The sequence below is a fragment of the Mustelus asterias genome, chromosome 5 (genome assembly GCF_964213995.1).
Source record: "Mustelus asterias chromosome 5, sMusAst1.hap1.1, whole genome shotgun sequence".
In the NCBI taxonomy this organism is placed as follows: domain Eukaryota; kingdom Metazoa; phylum Chordata; class Chondrichthyes; order Carcharhiniformes; family Triakidae; genus Mustelus; species Mustelus asterias.
This window is the reverse complement of record NC_135805.1, coordinates 121,825,261-121,847,830: the sequence shown is the minus strand read 5'-3', so window position 1 is coordinate 121,847,830 and position 22,570 is coordinate 121,825,261. Positions and strand designations below refer to the sequence as shown.

The window sequence follows — 22,570 nt, the reverse complement described above, 5'->3', positions numbered from 1 at the left end:
GAATGCGAATACACACACAAGGACGGCCTCAACCGGGATATTGGGTTTATGTCACACTATTTCACATAAATATTTCTGCTTTTTTCCTCCTGAGTCTTTATCATGCGATCCTAGAATCAGAATTTATGTCACACTATTTGTAACTCCCACAGTTGCGTGGACCTGCAGAGTTTCACTGGCTGTCTTGTCTGGAGACAATACACATCTTTTTAGCCTGTCTTGATGCTCTCTCCACTCCCATTGTTTTGTTTCTTAAAGACTGGATTAGTTGTAAGTATTCGCATTCCAACCATTATTCATGTAAATTGAGTCTGTGTCTTATAAGTTCTGTTTGTGAACAGAATTCCCACTCACCTGAAGAAGGGGCTCAGAGCCTCGAAAGCTTGTGTGGCTTTTGCTACCAAATAAACCTGTTGGACTTTAACCTGGTGTTGTTAAACTTCTTACTGTGTTTACCCCAGTCCAACGCCGGCATCTCCACATCATATTTTTAGGTAGCAACAACTATACAGCACCTAATTGAGTGCTCTCTACATTTGTGAACCTCAACAGTGAGTGGCAGTGTGCTCGACCTTGGGCATGTCACGATGAAGCCTGACCTGTGTGTATTTTACAGCAAGGGTATTGTATGGTAATGAGCTCTGACTGCGACTTTTTGAATTTTCCTTTCAAGTTGAATACCAAAAACAATAGCTCTGGCCACACAACTGTTCAAGTTGGAACCTAACTTTACAGAACAGACCTTTAACCTTTCTTAGTGATGCGACAAAATATTGAGCCAAAAGTGCTTTTGAAGTTTTGATTTCCCCCTCATCCAGTCATTGTGGCTCAGCACATACCATTCAGCCCATCGAGTCAGCACTGATTCTCCAAAGGGCATTCCCCCCCCCCCCCCCCCCCCCCCCCCCATATCCCGTAATCCCATGGCTAATCCACCTAACCTAGTTGGACACTAAGGGACAATTTAGCATGGCCAATTCACCTAAACTGGCATCTTCGCACTGTGGGAGGAAACTGGAGCTCCCGAAGAAAATCCACGACGTACAAACTCCACACAATGTCACCCAAGGCTGGAATTGAAAGTGGGTCCCAGGCGCTGTGAGGCAGCAGTCTAACCACTGTGCCATTTTTGGAACATAACATATTTAAAATTTTATTGTAATCTTCCAACTGGGTGACGATGCAAAATGTTGTTTTTGTTGTTGTTGTTGCAATAACGAATTCTCACCACTAAGTGGTAGCATAATATCACGAAAGCTACCGCATCCTCAATATCCCATAGTACTTCAAGGTAAATAGGTGCTGGCAAGAAGTCAGTGTTGTAATGCAAATTAGTCTTGATGACATTAAATTGCTGCTGCTGAATTGCGCTCGTCAGGCTGATAAAGCCGTTCAAATATAAATTTCCTTCTTGCCCACTTAAAATTAACTTTCTTTATATTTATAACTAATTATTTTGTTTTATAGAATTTGAAGCCCTATTATTTTGTTTCTTTTGACTCATAATGCACTGGGCTCTTCTGGTAGTATCAGGCAGTTAATAAAAAGCCTTTTGGGGTCGAGAGGTCAATCTGATGATTTTTTTTGGTGTTCTTTCAAAAGACATTGCTGGCTGGGCCAACGTTTTTTATTGCCCATCCCTAATTTCCATTAAGAAGGTGGTGGTAAGCCATTTTAAGATTCTGTGGGATTCTATGATTCTAAAGTGCAGAAGGAGGCCATTCGACCCATCAAGTCTGCACTGACTGTCCGACAGAGCATCTTGCCCAAGCCCTATTCCCAAAACCCTATATATAATAACCTGTTGATTCCCCCTAACCTACACATCTTGATACAAAGGGGCATTTATCATGCCTTGAACTGCTGCCATCCACGTGGTATAAATACATCCACAGTACTGCTAGGGATGGAGTTCCAGGATTTTGATCCAGAGATTGTGCAAGAATGGCATTATAGTTATAAGTCAAAATAGTGTGTGGCTTGAAGGAGAACCTGCAGATGATGGTGTTCTCCTGCATCTGCTGCCCTAGTACTTCTAGGTGGCAGAGGTCACTGGTTTGGAAGATGCTGTTGAAGCAACCTTGGTGTTGTTGCAATGCACTTTGTAGATGGTAGGGGCGGCACGGTGGCACAGTGGTTAGCATTGCTGCTTCACAGCTCCAGGGTCCCAGGTTCGATTCCCGGCTCGGGTCACTGTCTGTGTGGAGTTTGCACATTCTCCTCGTGTCTGCGTGGGTTTCCTCCGGGTGCTCCGGTTTCCTCCCACAGTCCAAAGATGTGCAGGTTAGGTTGATTGGCCAGGTTAAAAATTGCCCCTTAGAGTCCTGGGATGCATAGGTTAGAGGGATTAGCGGGTAAATATGAGGGGGTAGGGCCTGGGTGGGATTGTGGTCGGTGCAGACTCGATGGGCCGAATGGCCTCCTTCTGCACTGTAGGGTTTCTATGATCTTGATGCCACTGTGCATTGCTGGTAGATGTCAAATAGAGAAATGCAACTGCCATAAGTGAGTTTTAAAGCAAATTAAAAGAAATTAACATGTCTCTTAAAACTTGGCTGTAGAAGCTGGTGCAGTTGGTGCGAATAGCTTTTTAGGTTGATAATGCTGATACATATCTAAATGTGTATGAATTCTTAGCCCCTAGAAATTAAACTTATGTAACTTTAAAGTTGGAAGTTTCTTACCTGAAAAGTGGACAGAGAGGTATTCACAAAGTTGAGGCCATGTAAAAACACTAAATTATCTAATACATGTTGATCGTTGCTGAGCAATGCAGATTGAGCACTGCAGATTAACTTGATTGTGATATTTAACCGAATTGTAACATTTGATTGCAATATTAGCTGTTTAAAGAAAAACTTATTTTGAAATATTTTATGCTGAATAAGATGCTCTGATAACTTGAATGCATAAAATTGTAATATTTATGGAATATTCAACTGAAGTGAAAAGCAAATACTGTACTTTTTCTTTTTCCCTGGTGCATTTAAGTGCAATTTCCCTTCCAGATGGCTTTGAGTGCTGCTTCACCATTTTATAGAGGTTATGTGTCAGACATTGATTGTCGTTGGGGTGTAATTTCAGCCTCTGTAGATGACCGAACCAGGGAAGAAAGAGGTTTGGAGGTAACTAACTCTGAATTTTCATGTTGATGTGTTGCCTGTCAGTTTAACCTGCACTGCATGAACCTTATGCTTGATTTGTTGCTTTTGCAGCCTCGAAAGCATAGCAAGTACAGGATCAGTAAATCCAGGTACGACTCCATTGATAGTTACCTCTCGAAATGTGGTGAAAAATATAATGACCTCACGTTGACAGTTGATGATGAAATCTACAAGCAACTCCGAGAAGGAGGTAATAAAGTATGCATTGAAATAAAATTTGGGATTACATTATGTATCAAATTTCTGAATTACAAGTTTGCTTGTATTGGCATGATGCTGTTCTTGATGGCTATTAAAATCTTGTTTGGAAAGTACTGGTAACAATTTACCCTCGACTGACTGCAATGTGTTCTTAGCCCAAACAATATTTATAGCACAAACCTTCCTGTTTTAAATGCATAGGCATGAAATTTGTTTATTTTTATTCTAACATTTCCCAAGAGAAAATTATGTAGTAGAATCCCGATTATGATGAAGTCCCTTGTCAGAATTTGACAAATACTCCTGGTTCACAGACTTCAAAAGAAAAAGCAGTTTCAATTTGGTTCAAGCTAACTTTACGAACAGGTCTTGATCAATAACGTCAAGTGTGGCAGTACCCAGCCTGAAAAACCAGCATCAGGCCTAAAGTTAATGTAAATGACTTGAGGTAAAGCAAAGAGCTGTTTAACACATTTCTATTTGTAGACCTGTTCCCAGAAAGCACATGTATATTTTTTATTTATATTGTTTAATAAGCCCTTTTCAAATTCATGCACATCTTGTTTCCAAATATTGACAGCCACCCTGTTGACTTTGAACCCACTTAGAGGGTTTTGCCTGTAACCTCTTCACTTAATGCAGAGGTTCCCACAAATTTTGAAAAGTAAGTTTTACTTGGACAGTATGCTCATCTAATTTCCTAGGTTATCTCAAAACTGTTGAGGTAGTTTTACAAAGAACAAAAAAGTACGGCACAAGAACAAGCCCATCGTCATGATCGGCATGTGCCAATCATGACGCCCTAATTAAACTTTAAAAAACCTTCTGCCCGTACTCGGTCCATATCCCTTTATTCCCTCCCTATTCATGTACTCATCCAGATGCCTCAAATGTTGCTAATGTGCCTGTTTCCATCACCACCTCTGGCAATGCATTGCAGGCACCCACCACTCCATGAAAAACTTCCCCTGCACATCTCCCTTAAACTTTCCCCTTCTCACCTTGAACCTGTGTCCCCTTGTAATTGACACTTCCACCCTGGGGAAAAGCCTCTGACTACCCACCCTGTCTATGCGCCTCATAATTTTGTAGAGCTCTATCAGGTCTCCCCTCAGCTTCCATCTTTCCAGTGAGAACAATCCTAGTTTATTCAACCTCTCCTCATAGTCAACACTCTTGAGGCCAGGTAACATCCTGGTGAACCTTTTTTGAACTCTCTCCAAAGCTTCCACATTCTTGTAGTGTGGTGACCAGAACTACATTCAATACTCCAAATGCGAATTAGGATTGAACACTTGATTTCTATCAGTTTCTGCTTGAAAGCTTTTAAAAAATGATTGCAGTAGATACATTTCAAAATATCTATTCAATTTAAAATAGTTTTTTAAAAAAGTTGAGGGGTAAAATCAGTGAAGTGAATGGTAAGACAGGCTGCTGATTATATACTTGTAATTTTGTTTTCTGTCTAAATTTCAAAGTGTAATTTCCCACATTGTAGTGAGATTCCCTAGAAAAGTTAGATTTCGAAGCACACAGCCTCTCATTGTCATTTGATCGACCAAGGTCATAATGGCTGCAGCATTATCAACAGGGGAAGGATATTGTTATAGCACAACAAGTTTCTATTATGGACGAGAACAATGGACTTTATAATGCAAATACGAAAAGGAAAGAATGAGATCCAAATTGCATTTGTGTATGTAGTTGAATTTTTCCTAAGCCTCTCATTCCATTTCACCTAAAGATTGCCTTTTGACCTGGACTTGCCATGAACAATGCCACAGGAATTTGACTGTTTCCTTTTAATCTTGTCCTGTGTGCTATTCCCATCTACATAATCTGATTTCTGTTAACATTTTTTGTTGTTCATTCCATGACCTTGCCCTTCCTTATTAGTGATAGGCAGCCTGGTTTTGTGAAGGGGAGGTCATGCCTCACTAACTTGATTGAATTTTTCAAGGAAGTGACGAAGATGATAGATGAGGGAGAGGCAGTGGATGTTGTATACATGGATTTCAGTAAAGCCTTTGACAAGGTACCTCATGGTAGACTGGTACAAAAGGTGAAGTCGCATGAGATCAGAGGAGAGCTGGCAAGATGGATACAGAACTGGCTTCACCATAGAAGACAGAGGGTAGCAGTAGAGGGGTGTTCTTCTGAATGGAAAGCTGTGACTAGCGGGGTTCCACAGGGATCTGGGTCCTTTTTAAATGATTTGGAGGAAAATGTAGCTGGTCTGATTAGCAAGTTCGCAGACGACACAAAAATTGGTGGAGTCGCGGATAGTGAAGAGGATTGTCGGAGGATACAGCAAGATCTAGACCGGCTGGAGACTTGGGAGGAGAAATGGCAGATGGAGTTTAATGTATTTGGAAAGCCCAATGCATGTAGGAATTATACAGTAAATAGTAGAACCCTTGGGAGTATTGACAGGCAGAGAGATCTGGGCGTACATGTCCACCGATTACAAAATGGCAATGCAGGTAGATAAGGTAGTCGAGAAAGCAAGTGGCATGCTTGCCTTCATCGGTCGGGGCATTGAGTATAAAAATTGGCAGGTCATGCTGCGGCTGTACAGAACCTTGGGCCTCATTTAGAATATTGCTAACCATTCTGGTAGCCACACTACCAGAAGGATGTGGATGCTTTTGAAAGGGTACAGAAGAGGTTTACCAGGATGTTGCCTGGGGTCTGGAGGGTATTAGCTATGAGGAGAGGTTGGATAAACTTGGTTTGTTTTCACTGAAACGACAGAGGTTGCGAGGTGACCTGATGGAAGTCGACAAGATTGAGTGGCATGGACAGAGTGGATAGTCATATGCTCTTTCCTAGGGTAGAAAAGTCAAGTACTAGGGAACATGGGGAAAAGTTTAAAGGAGATGTGCGAGGCAAGGTTTTTACAGAGGGTGGTGAATATCTGGAACGCTCTGCCTGGGGAGGTGGTGGGAGCAGGTACGATAGCGTCATTTAAGGGGCAATTAGACAAATACACGAATAGGATGGGAATGGAAAGATAAGGACTCCGAATGCATACTGTTTTAGATTAGGCAGGCTTCATGATCGGCGCAGGCTTGGAGAGCCGAAGAGCCTGTTCCTGTGCTGTACTGTTCTTTGTTCTTTTCTCTATCTCTTGGGTTGAGACCATGAGACATTAAGAGCAGAATTAGGCCACTCAGCCTATCAAGTCTGCTTCACCATTCAATCATGGCTGATGTTTTTCTCATTCCCACTCTCCTGCCTTTTCCCCATAACCCCTGGATCCCCTTATTAATCAAGAACCTATCTATCTCTGTCTTAAAGACACTCAATGACCTGGCCTCCACAGCCTTCTGCGGCAGAATTCCACAGATTCACCACTGTCTGGCTGAAGAAATTTCTCCTCATCTCTCTTTTAAAGGATTGTCCCTTTGGCCTGAGGTTGTGACCTCTGGTTCTAGTTTTTCCTACTAGTGGAAACATCCTCTCCACATCCACTCTATCCAGGTTCTGAAGCTTATCCTATTGCTTCACTTCCAACCTCTTGTGCATCCTTGGTTATCTAGACCCTAAGCTCTGCAAATCTATTTAAACCTTTTGCCTTTTTAAAGATACTCAACATCCTCCCTTTTTGACCAAGCTTTCAGTCACCTGTCCTGACCTCTTTACCGCCTTGCTCAATGTCAATTTTTGCATTCTTATCCTCCTGTGAAGTACCTGGAATGCTTTACTACATTAAAGATACTACAAAAATGTAAGTTTATAATTACACACTCAACAATATTTGCAATGCAGCATCTTCATTTTCTATCTCCTAACTACTCGACCTCCATTGCAGAGCAACTCAAATGCACTGGTCAACTTTGCTTTTCTACTTTCAAAATTATCTGAACTTTTACTTTATTTATGTAAATAATAGAACGTAAAACTTCTGAAATAACTTTTTTTTTGGTACTCTTGCTCAATTAGCCCTGCTTTACCTCAAGATTGAACTTGATCTTGGGAGATAAGAATAAATCTATTCAGGTTATGGAGATTTTGGTGGATTACCAAGTGTCCCTGTGGGGCAAAAAAAAAACCATATTATGTTGTCTAGTAATGTTTTTTTGCAATTTCCTTTGATTTTAGGAAGTGTTTTTATCCTAAGGTTGGAAATATGTTTTTCAGGTATTGATCATCTCCTGGCACAGCATATAGCTCACCTTTTTATTCGGGATCCCTTGACACTGTATGCAGAAAGGATACATATGGATGATGCAAATGAATCTGACCACTTTGAGGTAATCTGCAGTATCAACAACAGCAATACATTCTTTTAATAGCATCTTTTTTGAAATAATAAAATATCTTAATGTGCTTCACAGGAGTGCAGTCAGACAAAAATGATAATTAGCTTGGTCAAAGAGGTAGGTTTCAAGGAGCATCTTAGAGGAGGGAGATGTACAGAGCTTGTATCCTAGATGGCTGAAGGCACAGCCACCAGTAATGTTGCGCAGGAAGTGAGGGTAGAAGAGACCAGAGTTGGAGAAACATGAGCTCTTGGATATTTCTGTGATAGAGGGGAGGTGAGGCCCTGGAGGGCTTTGAACATGATACAAATTGTGAACTTGAGGCATTGTTAGTCCAGGTTCCAAAACAGTTCAGCAGAAATTAGTGCAAGTGGGGGATACAGGGAGGAGAGTTTGGATGAGCTTAAGGTTTTGGAAGGTGGAAGATTGGAAACTGGCCTGGATTGCTTTAAATTATTGTCTGTAAGTAACAAAAATATAAATGTGGGTTTCTGCAGCAGATGGAGTGAGGGGGTTCGATATTACGGAACAGAAATAAACTCTCTTAGTGATAAGTTGCTAAGAATGCAAATAGTCTGATCCACCCAAATGAGTGTCAAGGAAGGGAACAGGGTTTGTAGTGTGTAATAAACACCATAGCTTTGCTCTTCCTAATATTGAATTACAACTGCACTATAGAATGTTTCAAATGCATTTATATTTGTGGTAGCGAACCAGACGTGTTAAATTATTTTCTGGAAGTTATTCATAGTAAGGTGGGGTGGAGAAACCTGCCTGATAATAGAATGTTGTTACAAAGCGAAGGGAACTGCAACGAGTCCATTTTGAGTGGAAATAAAAACCGTTTCGCTGTAAAACTGCCTGATTATTTTGGATCTGGTGGATCAACTACACACACTGGCCATTCAGCCCAATTCGTCTACTCGAATGTTTCTACCCAACTTGAGCCTCCTTCCATCTTTCCTCATCTAAATCTATCATCATTTCCCTCCTTATGTTTGTCAGGTTTTTAACTGCATCTTTAGTATTCATTTCAACCTCTTTCTGTAATGGTGAGTTCCATATTCTCCCAACTCTTTGAATAAAGTTTCTTCTAAATGGATTTCTTGGTGACTATCCTATATTGATGACCTCTAATTATGCTCTTTGCCGCAAGAGGAAATGTTCTTTCTTTATTCCCTCTATCAAATCCTTCCTTAATTTTAAAGACTACTATTAGGTCACCCCTCAGATTTCTTTCCAGGGAAAAGAGACCTAGTCCATTGATCCTCTTCTGATATGTATACTTATACATTTCTGCTATCATTCTTGTAAATCTTCTCTACTCTCTCCATTGCCTCTGTCCTTTTCATAAAATGCCAACCAGAACTGCACACAGTTGTCTTGCTGATAGCTGCATTCTTTTTTCTACTGCCACTGTTATCTGTAATAAATAGTGCTAGACCACCTTTCTCTTTTTTTCTAAATACATTATATCCTGCAACGTTTTACTCCTAGTTCTGATTTTTTTTCTGTAGCCCCGTCTCAGATAACCCCTACTTTTTCAGGTTCCTCGCAATACACAAGTCCCCTGTTGTATAAGAACATACAAATTAGGAGCAGGAGTAGGCCACTCAGCTCCTTGAGAGTGCTCTGCCATTCAACAGAAGCATAACTGATCTGATTGTAAGCCTTACCCCTGAGGAGCAGGAGTAGACCATTTGACCCATTGAGCCTGTTGCATCATTTAGTAAGATCATGGCTAACCTGATTGTGGCCTCAGCTCTACATTCCATCTACCCCCATAACGGCATGGGAAGGCACGGTAGCAGTGGTTAGCACTGCTGCTTCACAGTGCCAGGGACCTGGGTTCAATTCCTGGCTTGGGTCACTGTCTGTGTGGAGTTTGCGCGTTCTCCCCGTGTCTGCGTGGGTTTTCTCCAGGTGCTCCGGTTTCCTCCCACATTCTGAAAGATCTGCTGGTTAGGTGTGTTGACCTGAACAGGCGCCGGACTGTGGTGACGAGGGGAATTTCACAGTAACTTCATTGCAGTGTTAGTGTAAGCTTTACTTGTAACTAATAAACAAACTTTAAACTTTGGCTCCCTTATTAGTCAAGAATCTATCTACTTCTGCCTTAAAAACATTCATTAATCTTGCCTGCCCTTTCTGGGGAATAGAGTTCCAAAGATTCACAGCTCTCCAGAGAAAATATTCTCTCCATATTAAATTGGCGATGCTTATTTTTAAACTATTCCTTTATTCTACATAAGAACATAAGAACATAAGAAATAGGAGCAGGAGTAGGCCATCTAGCCCCTCGAGCCTGCCCCGCCATTCAATAAGATCATGGCTGATCTGACGTGGATCAGTACCACTTACCCGCTTGATCCCCATAACCCTTAATTCCCTTACCGATCAGGAATCCATCCATCCGCGCTTTAAACATATTCAGCGAGGTAGCCTCCACCACCTCAGTGGGCAGAGAATTCCAGAGATTCACCACCCTCTGGGAGAAGAAGTTCCTCCTCAACTCTGTCTTAAACCGACCCCCCCCCCTTTATTTTGAGGCTGTGTCCTCTAGTTTTAACTTCCTTACTAAGTGGAAAGAATCTCTCCGCCTCCACCCTATCCAGCCCCCGCATTATCTTATAAGTCTCCATAAGATCCCCCCTCATCCTTCTAAACTCCAACGAGTACAAACCCAATCTCCTCAGCCTCTCCTCATAATCCAAACCCCTCATCTCCGGTATCAACCTGGTGAACCTTCTCTGCACTCCCTCCAATGCCAATATATCCTTCCTCATATAAGGGGACCAATACTGCACACAGTATTCCAGCTGCGGCCTCACCAATGCCCTGTACAGGTGCATCAAGACATCCCTGCTTTTATATTCTATCCCCCTCGCAATATAGGCCAACATCCCATTTGCCTTCTTGATCACCTGTTGTACCTGCAGACTGGGCTTTTGCGTCTCATGCACAATGACCCCCAGGTCCCTTTGCACGGTAGCATGTTTTAATTTGTTTCCATTGAGATAGTAATCCCATTTGTTATTATTTCCTCCAAAGTGTATAACCTCGCATTTCTCAACGTTATACTCCATTTGCCATATCCTCGCCCACTCACTCAGCCTGTCCAAATCTCTCTGCAGATCTTCTCCGTCCTCCACACGATTCACTTTTCCACTTATCTTTGTGTCGTCTGCAAACTTCGTTACCCTACACTCCGTCCCCTCCTCCAGATCATCTATATAAATGGTAAACAGTTGCGGCCCGAGTACCGATCCCTGCGGCACGCCACTAGTTACCTTCCTCCAACCGGAAAAACACCCATTTATTCCGACTCTTTGCTTCCTGTCGGATAGCCAGTCCCCAATCCACTTTAACACACTACCCCCAACTCCGTGTGCCCTAATCTTCTTCAGCAGCCTTTTATGGGGCACCTTATCAAACGCCTTTTGGAAATCCAAAAACACCGCATCCACCGGTTCTCCTCCATCAACCGCCCTAGTCACATCTTCATAAAAATCCAACATGTTCGTCAAGCACGACTTTCCCCTCATGAATCCATGCTGCGTCTGATTGATCGAACCATTTCTATCCAGATGCCCTGCTATCTCCTCTTTAATAATGGATTCCAGCATTTTCCCTACTACAGACGTTAAGCTGACCGGCCTATAGTTACCCGCCTTTTGTCTCCTTCCTTTTTTAAACAGCGGCGTAACATTAGCCGTTTTCCAATCAACCGGCACTACCCCAGAATGCAACGAGTTTTGATAAATAATCACTAACGCATCCACTATTACCTCTGACATTTCTTTCAATACCCTGGGATGCATTCCATCCGGACCCGGGGACTTGTCCACCTTCAGTCCCATTAGTCTACCCAGCACTGCCTCTCTGGTAACATTAATCGTATTAAGTATTTCTCCTGCTGCCAACCCTCTATCGTTAATATTTGGCAAACTATTTGTGTCCTCCACCGTGAAGACCGACACAAAAAACTTATTTAAAGACTCAGCCATATCCTCATTTCCCACTATTAACTCCCCCCTCTCGTCCTCCAAGGGTCCAACATTCACTCTAGCCACTCTATTCCTTTTTATATATTTATAAAAACTTTTACTATCATTTTTTATATTAATTGCTAGCCTAGCTTCATAGTCTATCCTTCCTTTCTTTATCCCTTTCTTAGTCTCTCTTTGTTGTTTCTTAAATTTTTCCCAATCACTTGTTTCTCCACTATTTTTGGCCACTCTGTACGCAGCTGTTTTTATTTTAATACTCTCCTTTATTTCCTTCGTTATCCACGGCTGGTTCTCCCTTTTCTTACAATCCTTGTTTTTTGCTGGAATATATTTTTGCTGAGAACTGAAAAGGATCTCCTTAAAAATCCTCCACTGTTCCTCAGCTATCCTACCTGCCAGCCTGCTCTCCCAGTCTACCTTAGCCAATTCATCCCTCATCCTATCATATTTCCCTCTGTTCAAACAGAGGACACTGGTTTGGGACCAAACTTTCTCCTCTTCCATCTGAATCAGAAATTCGACCATATTGTGGTCACTAGACCCAAGAGGGTCCTTCACAATAAGATCCTTAATTCTACCTACCTCGTTACACAATACCAGATCCAAAATAGCTCGTTCCCTCGTCGGTTCCGTAACATGCTGTTCAAGGAAACTATCCCGACAGCATTCTAAGAACTCTTCCTCCATTCCACCCTTACCGACTTGAGTCTGCCAGTCAATGTGCATGTTGAAGTCCCCCATGATTATTGCCGTTCCGTTTTTACACGCATCCCTTATCTGCTTGTTTATAGCCCTCCCTACCTCAACATTATTATTTGGGGGCCTATATACCACACCTACTAGTGTCTTTCTCCCTCTACTATTCCTCATCTCTACCCATAATGATTCCACGTTTTGTTCCTCAGAGCCTATGTCATCCCTCAGTACTACCCTGATATTATCTCTTATTAATAGCGCGACCCCACCACCTTTTCCTTCCTGTCTATTCTTCCTAAACGCCTGATACCCCTGGATATTCATCTCCCAGTCCTGGTCACCTTTCAGCCACGTTTCTGTAATGGCCACTAGATCGTACCCACTTGTGCTGATTTGCACCATCAACTCATTCACCTTGTTCTGAATGCTTCGTGCATTCAGGCAAAGTGTCCTTATTCCAGCTTTTATCTGGACCCTTTTATCTAGCTTTTATCTGGATTTATTCTAGTCCATGTATGCATTGCAGAGAAGACCTTTTTAATTTGTTTGCACTTTGTTCAAACAATCTTTTAGTCTTTTATAGTGTCCTATCTTCCTTTACTCTTTCCTACGCTCTCCTATCCAGTTTTATTTAAAATGTACGCTGCTTATGTTTCTTGCAGATTACTTTGCCACTACCCTTCTAACATTTTACTGATTTAAAGCCTTTGCCACACCCATTAGGACACAGCACCCATCTCAATTCTTGTAGAACTTTTCCCATTGGTACAATTGTTTCCTATCCAAAAGCTTATGTTAATGCCCTGTGAAAAGAAAGCCCTCTTTCTCTCACCTTTAGCCATGAGTTAGTTCTCCTGATCCATCTGCTTTTATTCCGATTTGCATGCACCTCGGGCACTAATCCAGCGATTATCACCCCTGAAATCCTGCTTTTTAAATTGAGTCTTAACTCCTGATATTTATTCAGCAGGACACCTGGATTTTGAATCTGGATGACCCTTGGTCAGAGTTTCATTCTCTCCACAGATGCTGCCAGACCTACTGAGATTTTCCAGCATTTTTTTTTTCAGATTTCAGCATCCGCAGTAATTTGCTTTTATTTTTTCCCTAATCGTGCATAGATTCAAGTGACTTTTAACCAGATGCTATTGATATCTTTTTTCGTAAACAGTTTTGTTGATGACCACATCATACCAATTTTAAAAGATCATGATCTCTGTCCAAATACTTTTCCACCTTTTGAAAATGTGCATCTCCTGTTACTATAACATTGAAGTTCACCTGCAATTCTGAACCTCATTTAGTTCATTGATCCAGATCCACTTGAAATGTGATTAGACTTCCTTCATTATTGATCTGGCAAAGCTGCATCCATATTGCAACTGGGCATGTTTAGGGAACTGGTACTAATGCACTTTAGCAAGTATTGTGCTTGGTATTATAGCAGTGCAATTTAATATTTGTGACCTGGATTTTGTGGACTGTAGTGATGTGACTATGCTTGCTGCTAACCTTGAAGGAAGCTAAGCACAAAGATCTAGCGATTTCTGTGATGTGGCGTTCATCTTTTCCAATGTTAAATTGAATCTGATGTCCAGGCATCCAGCAACAGGGTGAAAGCAACCAAAAATATTGAAGAATTCTCAGAAAGCAAACCAGGAAATTTAGAAGCATTGATTAACCAATACTTTTAATGTAACTTTACAGAAAGCAAAATAAAGATTGGGACATGGTTAACGGAAAAGCTGAAAATATCACATTAAAACAAAGTAATCTAGAAATTTTGTTTTCAACAAAGACAAATGTAGTTTTCGAGGCCAGAGAGATTTTCAGCAACCATTATGAATTTCGTACACTGGGAATGCCCCATTCACAAGGTGTAACTTTTACTCAAGTTTTTACAACAAGCCTAATGGCATGAAATGGAAGTCTCTGTTCAGTGATTTCTAATTGATTGCAGTTTAAGAATTCAAAGACTTCAACTTTTGAGAACCGTAGAATCACTGACAGTAGTTCAATACTTCCACGTGTGTGGACTCCAGAAGTTGCTGTCTGTTTCAGAAGAACAAAGACTGCAAGTGCGAAAGATGCTCATTGTTGCTGTAAAATCTGGGCCACCCTTGATATTTTACTCACTAGGCTGCAGAGACCAAATTCAAAGGGACAATACAAGGGCATCTGTCAGGATACTGGCACCTGTTTGTCTGCTAGGAGAAAGGGTCCTGCGGCCTTCCTTTCAAGAATAAATGGTTTGAACGTTAACAATCTCGAGGACCAAGACAAAGGGATACACACCGTTTGTCAAAGCTAGAGTGGATGGATGGGAGTCATGTGACATAAATCCCTAGCCGATGGAACCAGTGGTATTATCTTGTGGTCCTGAAAAACATCAGTCTGCCTACTTTCCATCTACCTAGCACCAACATAGAAAAAGATCTAGGCCCAGGCTGAATACCTGGCCCCATCTACATTTTCTATCAGGACTTATGTACCATGGCTTAGAAGACTGATTCATCTCTGCATGTCTATCTTCTTGTGTGAAGTCAACGCCACTGAAAGTGAAATATACAGTAATAATTATTTTCTCTAGGCCTTTGCCCTGTAAATCCTTCCTTTCTCTATCCATCTTTTACTATGAGAGCAGTTACCCTCCCATGTTGACTGTGTGCAAATAAACTAATCCTTTGAGTTCATCCAATTCAGAGTTTGCTGTGGGGTTATTAATAGAAAACTGGATCTTATTAGAACTGAGGGGTTGGGGAAACATGCCGCTGCTTATAAAGGGGGAAGCAAATCAAAGTACCTTTCTATTTACAGAAGGGTGGTGAGAAGAGAAATTAGTGCTGTTTAAGTTAAACCCCCTGCACCCCCCCCCCCCCCCGCCCCCCAACCTGTACAGTGTTGACAAAAAGGAAAGTGTTACTCCACATTTGGGTGAATGGTACTTGAGATTTTCCCTCTAACCACTTTTGTTAAGCCAGTTTATCTATTTAATATATTTTTCAGTTCATTAATTTTATGAGCCTTAATCCAATGCTGCGGGTTTTGCAATTGAATAGCTATTTGTTCATTTTACTGTTGTATGTACTCCAGTCATTGGAAAACTGCAGTTTTAGGTTAGAATGTTGTATATAAATGTTATACTTCCATTCTTGTAATAAGTTGTAAGGTGTTCTGTTTTGACTTGGAACAATTTTAAAATTTCAGTTGCACTTATCTTTCAGATTTCTCAACATTTAAAGCTAAAAGTACTGTCACTTCCTTGCACATTTGCACTTAACAGATATTTTGTGTGATCACTTAATTTAAACATATTTTAAAATATTTACTGTGAAGATTCCCTTAACAGTTTACGTTAGTACAGAGCTGTCCTTCTAAATTCTATCTGTTTTTGATTTTTCTTAAGTACAAATATCTCAACTGGAATGCTTATAAAACAGTAATGTTTTAAAAATGTTTCAAAAGGTGTAATAGAAATTGTCAATTATGAAAACGAACTTTAAAAAAAAACTTGTGCAATTGACTACCTTTAGAATATACAATCCACAAATTGGCAAACCATGAGATTCAAGCCACCACCCCCAAATTCTGAAATTGGATGGAGAGTTGAATTTCGACCAATGGAGGTAAGTAGTATAATTGTATTAATGTGTCTGTTCAATGTAATTCGAGTCCAATTTATTTGTATTTCATCTGCTTATGTAATTTATTGGGGTAGAGATTCCACTTGGGGAGCAATCAGTAATTTAAGGGGAAGCCAAGAGGATTTTGATAAAGTGACTGTGGCTGTTTGGAAGTACGTTTCCACCCCAACCCCCACCAAATTCTTGTTCATATTAATTTGCATATCACCAAATGTAAAATCAGTTCATTAATTTCTTTTTGAAAATAATTTTTTGCTTTAAAAAGTGTTCCTTAATATATTTAAGAATGATAATTTGATTTTAGACTTGATGTAAATGATCAGTGAGCAGAGTGCTTCTGAATTGGAGGTGATCCATTTTGTGTTAAATGACAAAATTGATTTTGAGAGTCCTTCCATAATTCTGTATCTGTATTTTCACAAGTAATGGGAGGTGACTGAGTTGGATTGGCTGCCAACGTTTCGTCTTTTTTGCATGTCCCTCTGTTTTGTTCGCTCAGCTGACACCAGATTAGAGCTGCTTAATGGCCATCTTTGAGCTTTGATACTTCCTCCTGTGTCACTTTGGAAGGAAGAAGTGCATAGTCTTTGGTCAGAAATTTTGTCTAATACCGGTCCCATCTCTGCTGGAACAATCAAAAACTATTCCCACGCTCCTGCAGTCTTCGTAGCCTTCTATCCATCTTCGTCTTGAAAAGCAATACTGCAGTGTATTCCAACAGCTCCTCAATTTCTCCTAAGATTTATTCTAACTCCGTGACTATTTTAAATTGACTAGTTGTTACTGACACCCCACCACCCCGACACACTAATTAGAGCTATAAGCCTTCCCTTTTTCACTTTATCAAAATCCTCTTGGCTTCCCATTAAATTACCTTAAATTGCTATATTCCATGCTGTGTATTAATAATCACTTGTTTAAGTTTGAGGAAAATGCTATCTCCCTTCAAAAATATAATTGCGCAGAGGAATGTTTTATTTTTTGGAAACATTTTGTTCACAGGTCCAATTGACAGATTTTGAGAATTCTGCATATGTTGTCTTTGTTGTACTGCTAACCAGAGTGATCCTTTCATACAAGTTGGATTTTCTTCTTCCACTCTCAAAAGTAAGTAGTATTTCCACAATATATTGTTCTATGTTTGGTTGTAAAAGCAATAATGAATGGAATAGACATTTTCTAGGACTTGTTGGTTTGCAGCTAATGTGACTAATAAGTGGAGAAAAGCATGATTATTCTAGAAGAACTAGAAAATCTTGGTTACATTAGTTAAGCGATGAAAACTTAGTGATGTGTAGAATATCCTAAGCATCTTAGATGTAACTGCTGTCTTTGGGCGATTGAGTTCCCCTTTTTGTCACAGAGGAGATGTAGATGATTATGATCACAATGAAAAACCTTCAAGGATGATCAGATGTTTCATTGGTTCTAAGAAGAGGTTAATACTGAAGCCACAGCATCTGCCTACTTCCACCTATTTTGTATAAAGAAACTCTGTCGTGATAGAAGACACTTCAGAACTTATGACAGGCATGAAAACTATCCAGGCTGGCATGCGAGAACTATACTACATGTTCAACCCCCCACCCCACCTTTTAACTTAAGAGTTGATCATAGGTTATAAAAGGCATACTGAGAAAATGTTGCTTTCTTTGAAATGTTAATGCCCTCAATTCCAAGAAAGACATTAGTTTATCAAAGATGATTTGGTGAAAAGTGTTGTGGTGATTCTCTGAAGTGTTCTTCGGCGATAATATTGGAAGGAGACATGAATGATTTTGTTTTTCTGGATGCTTGACAGGTATGGATAATATTAAGAAAATAATTTTAATGTGAACTGTGAAAGGAGAGCTAGACGTGACCAGTTTAAAATTAATGCATCTCAAAATTGGAAACCGATTCAGGGTACTGCAATTGGCACCTCTTAAATTTTTGATTTGATTATTGTCCATGTATTGGTATATAGTGAAAAGTATATGCGCGCTATATAGATAAAGCATACCATTCATTGAGAAGGAAAGGAGAGAGTACAGAATGTACTGTCATAGCTAGGGTGTAGCGAAAGATCAACTTTGTGTGAGGTAGGTCCATTAAAAAATCTGATGGCAGCAGGGAAGAAGCTGTTCTTGAGTCGGTTGGTACATGTCCTCAGACTCTTGTATCTATTTCCTGACGGAAGAATATGGAAGAGAGTATGCCCGGGGGTGTGGGGTCCTTAATTATGCTGGCTGCTTTTCCCAGGAAGCGTAGATAGTGCCAATGAGTGGGAGGCTGGTTTGGGTGATGGACTAGGCTTCGTTCATGACCCTTTGTAGTTTATTGCGTTCTTGGACAGATCAGGAGCCATACCAAGCTGTGATACAGAAAGAATGCTTTCTATGGTGCATCTGTAGAAGTTGGTCAGAGTTGTAGTTGACATGCCAAATTTCCTTTGCCCCCTGAGATAGTAGAGGCATTGGTGGGCTTTTTTTAACTATAGCATTGGCATGGCGTGACCAGGACAGGCTGCTGGTGATCTGGACACCTAAAAACTTGAAGCGCTCGACCATTTCTACTTCACCCCATTGATGTAGACGGGCATGCCCTCCACTATGTTTCCTGAAGTCAATGACTATTTCCTTCATTTTGTTGACTCTGGGGGAGAGATTATTGGCATCGCGCAAGTTCACCAGATTCTCTATCTTTTTCCTGTACTCTGTCTCATCATTGTTTGAGATCCAACCCACTATGGTGGTGTCATCAGCAAACTTGAAAATTGAGTTGGAGGGAAATTTGGCCATACATTCATAGGTGTATAAGGAGTGTAGTAAGGGGCTGAGAACACAGCCTTGTGGGGCACCTGTGTTGAGGGTGATCATGAAGAAGGTGTTGTTGTTAGCCTCACTTTTTGCAGTCTGTAGGTTAAGAAGTCTAGGATCCAGTCGCAGATGGAGGAGCCAAGCCCCAGGCCATGGAGTTTGAAGATGAGTGATAAAAGCTGAGCTGCAGTCGATACATAGGTGTCTTTGTTATTTAGACGTTCCAGTGCAAGGGCCAGGGAGATGGAGTCTGCTGTGGACCTGTTGCGGCAGTAGACGAACTATAGTGGATCCAGGCAATCTGGGAGGCTGGAATTGATTCGTGCCATGACTAACCTAGAAGCACTTCATAATTATGGATGTCAGAGCCACCGGACAATAGTCATTAAGGCACGCTGCTTGGCTTTTCTTTGGTACCGGGGTGATGGTCGCCGTCTTGAGACAGATAGAGACCTCAGGTTGCTGTAAAGAGAGGTTGAAGATGTCTGTGAATATTCCCGCCAGCTGGTCTGTGCAGGATCTGAGTGCTCGTCCGGGTACCCCATCTGGGCCAGTCGCTTTCCGTCGGTTGACCTTCAAGAAGGCTGCTCTGACATCTGCAATGGTGACCTCGGATGCAGGTTCATCTGAGGCTTCCGGGTGGGTGGCGTGCTCTTGCTGACCTCTTGCTCAAAAAGGGTATAGAATGCATTGAGCTCATCAGGGAAGGCTGCATTGGTGCCAGCGATCTTGCATGCCTTCATCTTGTAACTTGTTATGTCTTGCAGACTTTGCCATAGTCGGCAGGGGTCCGAGTGGCTAGCCTGTGACTCTAGCTTGGTCCAGTACTGTATTTTGACATCTTTGATGTATCTCCTTAGATCATATCTGACTTTCTTGTATAGTAAGAAGTCTCAACATCAGGTTAAAGTCCAATAGGTTTATTTGGCAGCGCTAGTTTTTGGAGCCTCAAGCTCCTTCAGCTGAGTGAGGACTTGTGTTCACAAACAGGATATATATATGGACACAAACTCAATTTACAAGATAATGGTTAGAATGCGAGTCTTTACAGATAATCCAGTCTTGTCTGTACCTTTAAGACTTGATTACCTGTAAAGACTCGCATTCCAACCATTATCTTGTAAATTGAGTTTGTGTCCATATATATGCCCTGTTTGTGAACACAAGTCCTCACTCTGCTGAAGAAGGAGCTTGAGGCTCCGAAAGCTAATACTGCCAAATAAACCTGTTGGACTTTAATCTGGTGTTGTGAGACTTCTTACCGTGTTTAACCCAGTCCAACACCAGCATCTCCACATCATTTCTTGTATATGTCAGGGTAGCCTGACTTGAATGCCTCAGACCTGGACTTCAGCAGTCAGTGGATATCCCTGTTCATCCATGGTTTCCGGTTGGGTAACACGCGGATTTGCTTCTTTGGCACACTGTCTTCTACACACTTACTAATGAAGTCAATTACTGTAGAGGCGTACTCATTCAGGTTGGTCGCAGAGTTTTTAAATACTGACCAGTCTACTGACTGTAAGCAATCCCGTAGGAGATCATTTGATTCCTCAGACCAACATTGCTGCTTTGACGGATTCTCCCGTTTCAGTTTTTGCTTGCAAGCCGGGAGCAGGAGCACAGCCTTCTGGTCTGATTTGCCAAGTGTGGGTGGGCGATAGAGTGGTAGGCATGCTTGTGTAGCAGTGATCTAGAATGTTTGGGCCTCTGGTGGAACAGGAGACATGTTGGTGTTATCTTGGTAGGACACTCTTGATTGAAGCCCCCAGCCATGATGAACAAGGCCTTGGGGTGTTTAGTCTCGAGGTTATTTGTTGTGATGTATATTCCCTTCAGCACGGTCTTCACTTCCGTGTGGGCTGGGATTTAAACTGCTGTCAGGATAACAGAAGTGAACTCCCAGAGAAAGTAGTGGGGGTGACATTTTAACCCCTAAATAAAATAACTGTTCTTAACTCCGTGCTGGGTCTGTTTTAGATTCAGAACCAAGCTAAATATTAGGAAAGTACAGCTGATCAACTATTCAGATTTTGTTTCATAAAAATAGTACATTATATAAAGCAAATGGTCAAGAACCTTTTGGAACCTTTTCCTCAGAAGCTGAGGGACATTGGGCAGACTTTGGGTTTTTATCATTCCATACTTTTGCTCTGATTACAAGTAAATTCTGTCATATTTCCATTATAAATTCTGGGAATGCAATTTCAACGTTCTGTTAGTTTAATCTGAGCCTTCAAAGAAAAGAGTGTTTTTGTTAAGTTTTCAACTCCCCGATATCAATTTTACCAGGTAAACAAAGGGTTTGGACTCTACAAGGTTGGACAGTTTTGGCCATTCAGAATTTTGAATGACCTGAAGTTTGCAGAGGATAGAAATAGGGAGGTCAGCTAGCAATACATTGGTATTAAGTCTTAGAAGTAAGAAAGGTATGGGTGTGTGTTTCAGCTGAGGCAAGAGTGGAGTTGTGTGATGTTAGAGGTGGAAAAAGATGGTCTTTGTATAGATATTTGGTAGGAAGCTCAGTCTGATTCGCCCTCAAATGATTACCAGGGAGAGGGATGGAATCTGTGATTGGGAATGAAGACTATAGTTTCTGTCCTCCTATATTTAGTTGAAGGGAATATCTGCTTATCGAGTACTGGAGGTTGAACAAATGGACCAATTTAAAAAGTGGAGGGGTCAAGAGACAGAGGGGATGTGTCCAGATCAACAACATACATGTGGAAATTGATGCAGCTATTTTGGATAATGCTGCCATGAATGTGTAGGTGAGAAATAAATGGGGGACAAGCATAGACCCTTGAGACATTCGGGGGACGATTCTCAAAAAAAAACTAAGTGTCAACGGGCGGGAATACGGAAGTTTTTTCCACCCGTGCTTTGGGTGGGCTGAGTGGGATGAATCTCTGGGACTCTGCAGCATGCACCCAACTTCTCGCACGACTTTACATGAGTTCAGGTCACGTTCAAGCTCTATAGAATTCTGGCCTGGGAGTAGGGTCAGTAATGGGGAACAATGTGGGTCTCATTGACAAAATGTGCGGCACGGTAGCACAGTGGTTAGCACTGCTGTTTCACAGCTCCAGGGTCCCGGGTTCGATTCCTGGCTCGGGTCACTGTCTCTGTGGAGTTTGCACATTCTCCTCGTGTCTGCGTGGGTTTCCTCTGGGTGCTCCGGTTTCCTCCCACAGTCCAAAGATGTGCGGGTTAGGTTGATTGGCCAGGTTAAAAATTGCCCCTTAGAGTCCTGGGATGTGTAGGTTAGAGGGATTAGCGGGTAAAATATGTGGGGGTAGGGCCTGGGTGGGATTGTGGTCGGTGCAGACTCGATGGGCCGAATGGCCTCCTTCTGCACTGTAGAGTTTCTATGATTCTATGTTAGTGATAACATTGAAATCTGTTATAATGTAACCACAGTAAGAAGTCTAGCAACACCAGGTTAAAGTCCAACAGGTTTATTTGGTAGCAAATGCCACGCTTTTGCCACCAAATAAACCTGTTGGACTTTAACCTGGTGTTGCTAGACTTCTTACTGTGTTTATCCCAGTCCAATGCCGGCATCTCCACATCATAATGTAACCAACCAATGGTAATGTACTGAGGGTCAGCTGACCTGGTAGACAATATAACCAGTGGCAAAATGACATGGTGGTCAGCTGACCAGGTATAAATAGGAAGCAGATGGGGATTGTGGAGAGCAGGTGTGGCCCTAGCGTGGTGTAATGAAGTTTCTTTGATTTACTTTGAAGTTCTTTCATTGCTTGCAACTGAAGTACCCTTACTGCCGGA

At 41.5% G+C, this 22,570-nt stretch overlaps 1 protein-coding gene across 7 annotated transcripts in view; it reads left to right on the top strand.

The window, feature by feature from the left end:
* gclc (glutamate-cysteine ligase, catalytic subunit) overlaps window positions 1–22,570 on the top strand; it is an 83,169-nt gene that overhangs the window by 44,538 nt on the left and 16,061 nt on the right. For all 7 annotated transcript variants that reach the window (XM_078213246.1, XM_078213250.1, XM_078213247.1 and 4 more), the window contains 5 exons: window positions 3,009–3,125; window positions 3,216–3,354; window positions 7,509–7,621; window positions 15,870–15,962; window positions 16,983–17,087. In XM_078213246.1, coding sequence (XP_078069372.1) covers window positions 3,009–3,125; window positions 3,216–3,354; window positions 7,509–7,621; window positions 15,870–15,962; window positions 16,983–17,087 — 567 coding nt within the window. The remainder of the gene's footprint in view (window positions 1–3,008; window positions 3,126–3,215; window positions 3,355–7,508; window positions 7,622–15,869; window positions 15,963–16,982; window positions 17,088–22,570) is intronic.